Here is a 12064-nt window from a genome sequence, read left to right on the forward strand (position 1 = left end):
TCATTCCAAAAACTGAGCTGTGGCTAAGTCATGGAGAGGTTGCTATCTGCATCTGTGAAGGGAGCATCAGTCGGATGACATCGGAGATCTCTGAATTATTGAGATTTTGAGTAGTGGGACCATTGGGTGAGACATCAGCGTAGTGATGGGGAGAGGAGCAGAAGAGGAGCGGGCACCTGGCTCACGAGGCTATCTTTCCTCTGGCAGAGTCGTGAGGACGGGCTCCCTTGAGTGGTACTATGAGCACGTGAGAGCCAGGTTTAAGCGCTTTGGGAGCGACAAGGTGATGCGCTCTCTCTGGGGCAGGCTGCACCACGGACCCAGGAGCTCCCCTGCTTTAGGTAAGAGTAGGGGGTGGGGAAGAGAGAAGTCCGAATCTGAGTCTGCTCTCCTCTGCATACGATGGTGGAAAATAAGCTCAGCTCTCTAGGATCTCGACTTCTTCAGGAGCCTAATGGGGGAGGGCGCCCTCCCTCATTTTACAGATGAGGAAACTGAGGCTGGTACAAGTTAAATGATTTGCCCAAGGAGCTGCCCCCATTTGTGTAGGGAGTGAGTGGGGGGGGGGGATCTGAATTTCATGGGGCCAATCCACAGGAGGAATCCCGAGTGACTTTTCCAAACTGAAGGTGAACTGTCCATGGTAATCAAAGGATGCGAATCTCAGCAGGAGCCTGTGGGGGCTACGAGGGTGGGAATGGGAGGAGAGAGACAGACAGAGACACAGAGACAAAGACAGAGAGAAGCTGAGATGGAGAGGGAAGAGAGAGTCAGAGAGAGAAAAGCAGAGACAGGAAGAAAGGGGGAGGAGGAGAGAGAATAGGAGAGAGAATGTGGGGGGGGAAGGGGGAAGGGGAGAGAGGGACAGATATGAAAACAAGCATCTCAATTCTCACAGAAACCCTAGGATTTAGGTGTTATAATCCCCAATTTACCGATGAGGAAACTGAGGCAGATAGATTAAGTGACTTGTTCAGGATCACATAGCGAGGAAGTCCCTGAAGCTAGGTTTTTTTACTCTAGCGAGCACACTAGCCACTGGGCCATCTAGCATCCTAATAATAAAATCAATTAAGACAAAAATAATGTAAATAAGAAGAGGAAATCAAATCGTCAAATCATTCCCTCCCAGTTACACAAATGGGGGCAGCTCCTCAGGCAAGTCATTTAATCTACATCAGCCTCAGTTTCCTCTTCTGTAAAATGGGGGTTGGGGGGAAGAAGTATCAGCAGAGACGGCTCCTGAGGTCTCTTTCCTCTCTGAATTCGTGATCATACAGAGCTGAGGTTATTTCCACCAGCAGGTGGCGGCCTTGTACAGCGCGAGCCTCCCTGGTCGGGGCTACCTTTGGGCCACTTTGTCTCCCTCAGCTGCCCCTTCTCTAGCCCCAGAGGAGACCATGGTACCTAAGGATGGGCCGGAGAGCCGAGCATCCCACCTCCGGCGCAGAGCTCCCTGGAGGGCCAAGATCCGGAGCAGGGATATCCAAGTGCAAACCCCCCGAATTACAGGGAAGCAGGCTCAGAGAGGCTGAGCGAGCTGCCTGGGGTCCCCCAGCTAGTGAGGGTCTCAGGCAGGATTCCCGGCTCCGGGTTCGACATGGGCTCTGGGCGCCCAATGGCCTCTGAAAGGAGAAGCGCGGCCGGCAGGGTCTGAGAAGGGACATTTGCAGGACTTCCTGCTGAATGGCAGGCGGAGTCCTTACAAGGAAGCCCCCAGCTGCCACTTCCCTGGCTCTCTTAGGTTCTCAAAGCTCTTTCAATGCAGTCATGTGATCCTCCCAGCGCCACTGAGGCAGGTTCCCGTATGGTCCCAATATTACAGAAAAGTAAAGCGAGGCAGGCCTGCCCAGGTCCCCCAGCTAGTGTCTCGGTCACATTCCCAGTCTGCTCTTTGTGACCCCGGGGCTGGGGGCTGCCTTCCAGAGGATGCTACTGGCAGTGATGATGGTGGTGATGGTGGGGGGGAGGAGGAGGAGGAGGAAGAGGAGAAGGAGGAAAAAGAGGAGGAGGAAAAGGAGGAGGAAGAGGAGGAGGAGGAAGAAAAAGAAGAAAAGGAGGAAGAGGAGGAGGAAGAGGAGAAAGAAGAGGAGGAGGAGGAGGAGGAGAAGGAGGGGAAAGCACCTAGATGAATGGCTTGAAGCTTCCTCCACATCATCTCGTTTATTTCTCAGTGAATGTCTTCCCTTCACTCCCAGGTCTTCACAGCAGAGCCCGCAGCGTCCCAGATGTCCACGGTAAGTGGCCCCCGCTCTGGGGGAGATCTCACACGCTTGACCAGCCTTCAGAGAATCACCCAGAGCCCTGAGGGAAAGCCCCCGTTGCTCCGTCAATTATGCTTCTACTCGGAGAGGCTGCAGTCTGCAGAAAGGGGATGGGAGATGGGGCTCAAAGAGACTTCATCTATGAGGGAGAGTCAGAGACCCAGAGAGAGAGACAGAAACAGAGAGAGAGAAACATGGACAGAGACAGAGACAGAGAGAGAGACAGAGAGAGAACGAGAGACATGGACAGACAGACATAAAAAGAGGGAGAAGGAAAAGGAGAGAGAGGGAGCAACAGAGAGAGGAAGGAAGGGAGGAAGGGAGGAAGGAAGGAAGGAAGGAAGGAAGGAAGGAAGGAAGGAAGGAAGGAAGGAAGGAAGGAGGAGGAGGAAGGAGGGAGGGAGGGAGGAGGGAGGGAGGAAAGGAAGGAGGAGGAGGAAGGAGGAGGAAGGAAGGAAGGAAGGAAGGAAGGAAGGAAGGAAGGAAGGAGGAAGGAAGGAAGGAAGGAAGGAAGGAAGAAGGAAGGAGGGAGGGAGGAGGAAGGAAAGGAGGAAAGGAAGGAGGAAAGGAAGAAGGAAGGAAGGAAGGAAGGAAGGAAGGAAGGAAGGAAGGAAGGAAGGAAGGAAGGAAGAAGGAAAGAAGGAAGGAAGGAAGGAAGGAAGGAAGGAAGGAAGGAAGGAAGGAGAAGGAAGGAAGGAAGGAAGGAAGGAAGGAAGGAAGGAAGGAAGGAAGGAAGGAAGGAAGGAAGGAAGAAGGAAAGAAGGAAGGAAAGTAGGGAAGGAAGGAAAGTAGGAAAGGAAGGAAGGAAGGAAGGAAGAAGGAAGGAAGGAAGGAAGGAAGGAAGGAAGGAAGGAAGGAGGAAGGAAGGAAGGAAGGAAGAAGGAAGGAAGGAAGGAAAGTAGGGAAGGAAGGAAGGAAGGAAGGAAGGAAGGAAGGAAGGAAGGAAGGAAGGAAGGAAGGAAGGAGGAAGGAAGGAAGAAGGAAGGAAGGAAGGAAAGTAGGAAAGGAAGGAAGGAAGGAAGGAAGGAAGGAAGGAAGGAAGGAAGGAAGGAAGGAAGGAAGGAAGGAAGGAAGGAAGGAAGGAAGGAAGGAAGGAAGGAAGGAAAGGTTGAATTGGACTCATTTTATCCATGGGATTTTTAGTAACCACAGATACTTCAATGAGAACCGGCCCTTATGCCTGTCCTCCATCCCCCCATCGTCCCTGGGCAGGGAGGGATAGTAGCCAGGGTCCTGGACTTGGAGTCGAGGCCTGAGTTCGAAGCCCCCTGGGACACTGGGTAGCAGCGTGACCCTGGACAAGCCCCGCGGCCCCTCTTGGCCTGTCCCCTTACCTGGGGCTGCCCTCAGCCTTCTCAGCTCTGCATCAGTGATGCAGCCAGTCCCCGTCCATCACAGGTGGCGGCCGGTTCTCTCCCGCTGGAGGCAGCGGGGACAGCGGGCAAACGTCTGGAGATGAGGCCCTGGAGGGCACCGAGGCTCCGCGTCCCGGCAGAGTGAGTGTCCCAGCCCCCCCCCCCCCCCCCCCCCCCCTGCCCCGGGGCCCTTCTCTTGTCTCCCTGATGCCGCGAACTCAGGGCTTCTCCGGGAGGCACCAGAGGGGGCGCTGCTGAGCTCTCTGTCACAAAACTCGGCTACTCTGTCTCGGGTCCCAGCCGGGGAGGAACAAGATTTTCAGTCCTGGGATCAGTCACATCCTCCAGTGGACACGGTGCCCGGCAATGAATTTTAGTGTCTTTCTGTGGACGCTGGTGCCCCCCAGTGGACGCTAGTGCCTTTGACTTTGCCCTTCTCTGCCTTGCCCCCTATTATCCTAAGGAAAAGCGGACGCTGGTGCCCCCTAGTGGATGCTATTGCCCCCCAGGGGACGCTGCTGACCTTGACTTTTTCCTTCTCTCCCTTGCCCCTATTCTCCCAAGGAAAAGTGGATGCTGGTGCCCCCCAGTGGGCGCTGGTGCCTTTGATTTTTGCCCTTCTCTGCCTTGCCCCCTATTATCCTAAGGAAAAGCGGACGCTGGTGCCCCCTAGTGGACGCTGGTGCCCTGCAGCGGACGCTGGTGCCCCCTAGTGGGTGCTGGTGCCCCCCAGGGGACGCTGCTGACCTTGACTTTGCCCTTCTCTCCCTTGCCCCTATTCTCCCAAGGAAAAGCGGCTGCTGTCAGTTCACCTCTTTGACTTTGACCTGGACTCCGACCCCCCTGCCCAGCCTCGGCCTCAGTCTCCGCAGCTTTCTCCAGCGGCCCTGGACGGCCTCCAGGTACGGGGTTGGGGGGAGGGGCTTTCCTGCCCTGCCCTGGCAGCGGCACACTAGCGCCATCCACTGGGGGGATCCTGCCTGGCAGCGTGGCCACCTCCCACACAAGGACCAGCCCCCCAGAGCTGTCCGTGACCCCTCCCCTATTTCTCTGGCTCGGTCTCCTACTAAAGTCAGGGCCAGCTGCTAGAGAGGCTGGTAGGGCTTCGGGCTCATGTTCAGGGTCTTCCCCCACCCATCTTGTTTTTGATAAAGAAGCAAATGGGGCCCATTGAGGGGGTGAGTATTAGGGCAGAGCCAGGATTTGAACCCAGACCCCCAGCCAGCAGCACCCACACCCAGAACTGTCTGGCCACCAGTTAGGACTAGAGTTATCGAAGGGGCAAAGGTCAGCTCCGCTCTCTGGCTCTCAGCAAGCCCCATGGTAACAGACAGGCTGAGAATCCCTCAGATCCAGACCCTCCGCTGGACCAGATCGCGAGCCTCTGTCCTTGGGGGAGGGCCATCCCGCCCGGCTGTGGGGCTCCAGAGGGGAGCGCAGGCAGGAGCCTGTTAGTCGGCATTCTGAAAAATCCCTGCAGGGGCGCTCTGAGTTCTGAGGATAAGTCGTGTCCTCCTGGGCCTCCGGCAGTGGGGTTCAGTGGGAAGGGCCAGTCTGGAGGGGGAGGAGCTGCTCTTCATTATCTGTGTGACTTTGGGCCAGTCATACCGGTGACTGCGGGGCCTCAGTTTCCTCCTCTGTAAAAGGGCCTCTGTGTTTCCCGGCTTCTCTAAGCCTTTTCTCCCCCATGATCCTTTCTCCCACAATGAAAACTTTTGGTCCATAGACCTTCCGTAACTCTTTTGCCTCATTTGTCCCCATTGAATGAGTTAAATTGGGGGGGGGGGTTCCTCCCCAAGAGGGGCCACAGACTGCTCGCTCTCCTAACTATGTGCTGCGGTGCTCAGACCCTCCCCGGTGCTCCCAGTGCGAGTGTCCATGACGAGGAAGCTGCCTCCCTCAGAGATGCCTTGATCAGCCATACCGGCCTCACCCCAGAGTCCCGGGACTTCCTCGAGGAGCAGGGACGCAGCAGCCCCCAGGGCTCTCTGCCGGGGGATTCCAGTCTGGAAAGGAAGCCCAGCCCTGGTAAGCTTCAGGGTTCTCTCTGGGAGGGGACGTGGGATTCTCCAGGAATGGGCCCATTGCCCTGTCCAAAGGAGGTGCTGGTCAGCAGGCCCTTCTAATAAATCAGCAGGCCCTTCTAACAGCTCAGCATGTCCTTCTAACAGGTCAGCGGGCCCTTCTAACAGGTCGGCGGGCCCTTCTAACAGGTCAGCAGGCCCTTCTAACAGGTCAGCGGGCCCTTCTAACAGGTCAGCAGGCCCTTCTAACAGGTCGGCGGGCCCTTCTAACAGGTCAGCGGGCCCTTCTAACAGGTCGGCGGGCCCTTCTAACAGGTCAGCGGGCCCTTCTAATAGGTCGGCGGGCCCTTCTAACAGGTCAGCAGGCCCTTCTAATGGTCAGCAGGCCCTTCAGTTTTGATTATCTAGAGTGGGAGCTTTCACTTGGCTCAGGGTAATGGAGAAATGGACTTAGAGTCAGGGGCTCTGGACTCCTTAGCCAGGAACTGGCTAATCCTGATCCTGTCTTCTCTGCGTCTCTGTCTCCTCTCCCATGAAATGAGGAGGCTGCGCTCAATGGCCCTTAACACTGTAAATCTATGGCCTTCTGATTGTAGGGTGGGGGCTCCCCTTCCACTTCCAGATCTACAAATTCAAACGCTCATCCCCACAGATGGAGAAGCCACGGGGAGCGACCAGCCCCAGCTCCAGTACTTTGCCGACCTGGACACCTCAGACGAGGACCTTGGAAAGACCCCCAAGATGGCGGCCCCTCCCTACCCTTCCAAACGCGGAAGTTGGACTTCCTCCCCGGAGAGCGTGGCCCACTCTGAAACCCAGGTAAGAGTGATGGTCCCAAGAATCTGCCTCCGTCCTCTCCTCCCTATGTTCTAAAGAACAGAGAGTTTTAGAACAAAATGTGCCCAAGCGCGTCCTCAAAATGCTTTCCTTCAGACACGTGTACAAAAGTGCTAACAACTCCATCGTGCAGAAACACTGAGTAATACTGAGCATGGACACAGGCCTTCAGCCTTGTGCTCTCAGGCAGCTTCCTGAAAATTTTAGCTGCTCCCTAGAACTGGGTCCGAAGGCCCCGGGCCTTGGCTCTGGGCCTGGGACTTCTCCCCTCGCTCTCTCCTCAGCTTCTCCCTTTCTAGAATACACATCAAGGCACAAAGCTCCAAATCATTTAATCCACCTGGTCCGTCCACGTGATCCTCAGCATCCCTTTGACAAATAGCGGCTTCTTCCAAGTGTGGGCTCCATCATAGCCCATGGGTGCGTTTGAATCAGAAATCCCCAGGCGCAGCTGGAATATGGCAAAGCGATCCTGCACCAAGCCACACTTCGTGGGAAGTTAAGAAATGCCCCCCAAAAGCAGATGTGTCCTCCAGAGTAGGTTTGATGGCCTGAAGCTGTGGTCTGATTTAAAACCCATTGAAAACCTATGAACTACACGGTCAAATCTAGACTTGGAAAACTCGTCTTATTTTCAAAAACCAACTTGGTATTGGACATGAAGTGTGTTTTCATGAGGAAGCATTCATGGGTAGGTGCTGAAATCTTACATCCACAAATTGGGTGCAATTAGTGCAGCAAAAAGAAATCTTGCAAATCATAAAATTATTTTTTTAAGATGTAAAAGGCTGGACGGTTTATTGCTTGCCAATCAATCTCATCATTTACCCACCATCGGAGGTGCCGAGCCCCAAGGCGGGCCCTGGGGATACAAAGACAAAAGGGACAGTCTTGAATGTAACACACACATGAACACATACGATAGAGAGGGGCAGAAAAGGGACACAGAAAACATCAGACCGAGTGCTCTAGGAGAATTTGACGGGGAGAGAATTTCTCCTGGGAGGAGAAACCAGGGGTAGCTTCCCCCATGGAATATGGAGCATGAGCTGAGCCTTGAAAACAGAAAAGGATCCCAAAAGTTTGAGAAGGCAGGAAGGCCTTCCGGATCCAGCGATGGCCCACGGGCCACCGAGGTGGGAAATAACCTGTCAGCTTTAGGTGGGGCTGTGCTGGCTCCGAGAGCCAATTGTGCAGCATTCCCTGAGAGCATTTATCTTCTGGAAATCAGCAAATGCTACAAATCAGGGCTTGGTTTACTGCTTGGTGAATTGTCTGAATATCAGAAAGTGATGGGGAAATGTTAATATTTCAGATTCACCCTGAATACTTATTTTTTCAGAGAGCCAGTAGTTAAACGTGTATTATCAGCTCACCCTGGATTCAGGGACACCCGACTAGTATTTGAGTTTCCCCAGAGTTAGTGTGTAAGAAAGCCAAATTTGGGAAAATAATGAGAGGCATCTAAGACAGGCCTTAAAGCCAGGCTGGGGGGTCAGACTCTACTCTGTGGGTGGCAGGGAGCTGCTGACGGATTATATAATTACTGATAGAGCTGGGGGGACCTCAGAGGGGTCCAACTCCCTCTTTTTACAGAGGAGGAAACTGAGACCCCAAGCAAGGCTGTAGCTTTCCCAGGCTTCTACAGCCAGAAAGCGTCTCAGGCAAACGCTCCTTCTCAGACGAGGCGGGAAGCGGCCGGGAGGCCCAGTGGGTAGCATGCTGCACCTGGGATCAGGAAGACTGTGTTTGTGTCTCACATGAGTTATGTGACCCAGGACCAGTCACTGACCCCAGCTGGCCTCAGTTTCTTCATCTGAAAGATGAGCTAATAACTGCACTTACAGGCTTTGCAATGTTGTTATTATTTCAGCTCTAAGTCTCTGATCCTCCCAGGCCTTCAGTTTTTTCATCTGTAAACTGGAGGTGTTATTGTAGATGGCCTTGGAGGTGCCTCTGACTCTAGACTGATGATATTGTCATTTTAAATCTTTTAATCTCCAAGGAGCATGGTTTCCTCATCTAGAAACAGGGAGAGACATAGGCTCCCCTAATCCCTGGAATGGAAGAGGAGCCAGTGAGATTTTATTTTAATTTTTAAGCCCCTGACAAAATGGAAATGCCTCTGGTTCTTGGCTCCCAGACCTTGGCCATTCTGCCCTTTCCTCCAGGGGCCCAGGGACTGTTTTCTGTATTCCCCCTATTCAGAAGGGGGGCTGTGATGGGAAGCTCCCAGGACTTCAGTCCATTCACCCACAAATAATTCCAAAGGAGGCAGGTGAGAGGAGCCACTTCTCTTTGGCCCCTTGAGAGGCCTACAGAAAGCTCAGCAGGATGCAGGGAAGACAGGGCCGTCCCCCCGTGACTCAGGTGCCCCACGCTAATTGGTGAGTCGGCAGCTAAACGGCCACATGTCCACCATCTGCCCCCCCACACACCAAGGTGGGTCAGTCCAAGGTTTGCTCCCCGGGAGAGTCGCAAATGAATTTAAGGCTCCACGGCTTCAGGCTTCAGCTAATTCGATCAATTCAGCGAGCCTGGAACATTGCCGGGGTTTGTCCTGTTTGCTGGAACCTGGTTAATGGGGCTGGGAAATGAGATTCTTCAATGTAAGGATGCCCTGTGACCCAGGGGAATATGTCCTAGTTTTAGGGCCGGGATCCTGGGTTCAAGTAGATCTCTGTTCCCTATTGCTGTGTGACTTTACCTGAGTCCCTTTACTTGTCTAGATTTTGGTTTTCTCGTCTATAAAAGGAGGGCGTTGGATTCCTTCCACAGTTATCTGATCTTCCCCAGGATTTGATGCAGATTCCCTGCCTTACTCGAGCTCTAAGGCCCAGAGTGTCAGAGGTGGGAAATAGCAGGTCAGATGTAGGAAGGACGGGGCCAGGGCCAGCGATGTCTCTTACCCAGACTCCTCGGGGCTCAGTTCTCTGCCTTTCTTACCAATTACAGGTCTTTAGGGCAGGCCTAGAAGCCCCTTAAGGGGGAGAACTCTCCATCAGAGTTCAAGCTTCCATGGAGTGTAAGAGCTGTCCTTCTGCTGTGAGGGGGCCACGTCCATCGGGCTTAAAACTTAATTCTGTCTCCCTCTCAGCCTCAGGGTCACCACAGGAGCCTGGGAGAAGGTCTACAGGGCCTTAGTCTTCATCACATCCATTCCTCTTAATTTACAGCAGGGGAAACTGATCCCCAGCTGGCCCAGAGCCACATCACAAGGGCCAGGTTTTCACAAGCCTTTAAGTACTTGGTTGTCACCAAAGTGGGATCAACCCAGAATCACCTACTCATGGAATCTGGGAACAAAAGGGGGCCCCACAGGGCCCCCTTCATCTGACACAGGGGGAAACTGAGGACCACATCTGAAGAGACATACCCAAGATCCCACATCTAATACATAAAGGAGTGGAGCCAAACCCGGCCCTTTTAACTTCAAGTGCTGAGCCCTTATCTCTTGGTTCTGAGAATAATGAATTTACACACAATAGCCCCTGGAGACACAGAGACTGTATCTACAGTATCTTAAACAACAGGAAAAAGTGTTTAAAGTTTTGTCTGTTCAAAATGACCTGCCTCGAGCACTTTTGCGGACTTATTCGAAACTCCTGTACTTTAGCTGACAATGAAATGAATTTCTCTAAAATGACAACAATAATTGCCTAATGGCAACCTTCTGGTTAGAAACTTCTCAGACCTTAGCCAGTCTGAGCCTGAGATGGCCAGAGCCATAACAAGGGTGGGGCCAATGGGACTTTTGGCCAAGGCACTAAAATTTAGAGGGGGAAAGATAGGTAATCACTTAGAAATTACCTCATTAGCACCTAGTTAGCAGGAGTAGTTAAAATAGGAAGCTCCCACTGTACACACCCTAAACTACTATAAGTAACTCATTGTCCTCTCCCCACCCAGCTTAACTGGTTCTTAATTACTTGTGTTATTTCCATTCCATGAATTATAGAGTTGATCTAAAGCCACATTTGGTGCCTTGGGCACTAAGTTCATTCATTCTGAGGCAGACACCAGACACAGGCAGGCCATTTGTGGGCCCAGAAGCCAACCTTTCCAGGTAGAAACGACCGGCTGAGGGATTGCCCTCTGGCAGCAGAGCCTTTGAGAGCCCTGATGCTGGGACTGAGAGCCTGGCATAAAAAGCTCTTAGGATGCCGCCTCCCACCCTGCTGGGACTCTTCATTCTTCCCTTTGTGGTATCAAAAGCAAGGACCCAAGTCTTGTGGTGGGACCTTGACCAAGTTACAAAGATAGAATGGTAGAGGAAGGGAGGATGGCACACTGGCTAGAGCACCGGCCCTGGAGTCAGGGGGAAGTTGAGTTCAAATCCAACTGCAGACACGGGACTCGGGTCTCTCCGATGCCAGACCCAGGACCACCTAACTTTGTCTTGGGATTTTACTCTTGGCTCAACGTTAGGATACTTTTCTCCTTCATGCTCTGTGAACACGTTCGGTTGTGAGATGTTCCCAGGGAACAGAGTCGACTGGGGGATTATCGACTCACATTGATCGGCTGAAGGATGTGACTCATTGGAGCAGAGGGTTTAATACATAAAAGGATGATTGATCGAACGACTGAAGGCGTGGGGGGCAGCCATTATGATACACACACACCTCTCCCAGTTCAGAAGGACCCTCTCACTCAAACCGAGTGCCTAGAAGGACACGGGCCCTCTCCCTTTCTTCAAACAACAAAATGAGAAACAAATCCGATAATGGCAAGACTTCCCCTGTGTCAGTAGAATGGAAATGGAGATTAATTGATTTTCCTCGGCCTCAGCCTCAGCCCAAGAGAATGACAACTTTGGGGTGACGCAGAGCTGGGTCAGAGCCCCTTCCTGCAGACCCTGGGATCCAGGCGGGAAGCATCCGGCGGCCACTTCGCCTCCACCAGTGGGGGTGTGATTAGCGGGAGCCTTCCCAAGCGGATCGATAGCAGGGTTCCTTCTTATTTGGCCGGAACCGTAAATATTCCCACTCCCCACGAGAGGAGGAACGGGAGGCCCCAATGTCCGCCGGCCTGGGTTTGGATGAACTTACAATCCCACAAGATCTTTCCTTGGTTTGCTCATTACGCCTGTGATTTCCTGACCTCTCTTGCCAAGTCACCCCATTTTCTGCCTTGAACTCTGAGGCAAAGTGGGGGTCGGGCAGAGACTGGCCTTGAAATCAGGCAAACGTGAGTTACTACCAAACAAACAGCTTTGTAAGTGACCGTAGCCACATCACTGCGGCTTTCTGTAATTCCATTTTCTCAGACCCTTCCAGCTGGTGACTTCCAATAGCAGGGTTTCTTTTGGGGGACGGGCTGCACTTGAAGGCTGCTTTGGACTCTCCATTCGGGGTGCTTCCCATCCTTTCCCGAGGGTCTCCCCTTACACGCTCCTTTTGGGCGCTCTGGGCTTTCGAGGTGGTGGGTGCCGGTGTTGGGCAGCAGGATCTGTTTCCTCTGTCGTTCTCCCTCTTTCTTCTGCCGCAGATTCTCTCTGACGTGAATCGGCGCATACGGGCCGTCGAATGCTTGCTGGTCCGGCTAGAGGAGAGAATCCTGGTGCCCCGGGAGGAGGTAATGC

At 53.2% G+C, this 12064-nt stretch overlaps 1 protein-coding gene across 3 annotated transcripts in view; it reads left to right on the forward strand.

Annotated features, from left to right (window-relative positions):
* The window catches only part of MLPH (melanophilin), a 53201-nt gene that overhangs the window by 20358 nt on the left and 20779 nt on the right, over nt 1-12064 (forward strand). For 2 of the 3 annotated variants that reach the window (XM_051999205.1, XM_051999203.1), the window contains exons 4-10: nt 208-341; nt 2199-2237; nt 3663-3760; nt 4408-4521; nt 5467-5647; nt 6296-6462; nt 11971-12057. In XM_051999205.1, coding sequence (XP_051855165.1) covers nt 208-341; nt 2199-2237; nt 3663-3760; nt 4408-4521; nt 5467-5647; nt 6296-6462; nt 11971-12057 — 820 coding nt within the window. The remainder of the gene's footprint in view (nt 1-207; nt 342-2198; nt 2238-3662; nt 3761-4407; nt 4522-5466; nt 5648-6295; nt 6463-11970; nt 12058-12064) is intronic. The other variant, XM_051999204.1, reaches the window with a different exon arrangement.

Source organism: Antechinus flavipes, chromosome 4, assembly GCF_016432865.1.
Source record: "Antechinus flavipes isolate AdamAnt ecotype Samford, QLD, Australia chromosome 4, AdamAnt_v2, whole genome shotgun sequence".
Taxonomy (NCBI): domain Eukaryota; kingdom Metazoa; phylum Chordata; class Mammalia; order Dasyuromorphia; family Dasyuridae; genus Antechinus; species Antechinus flavipes.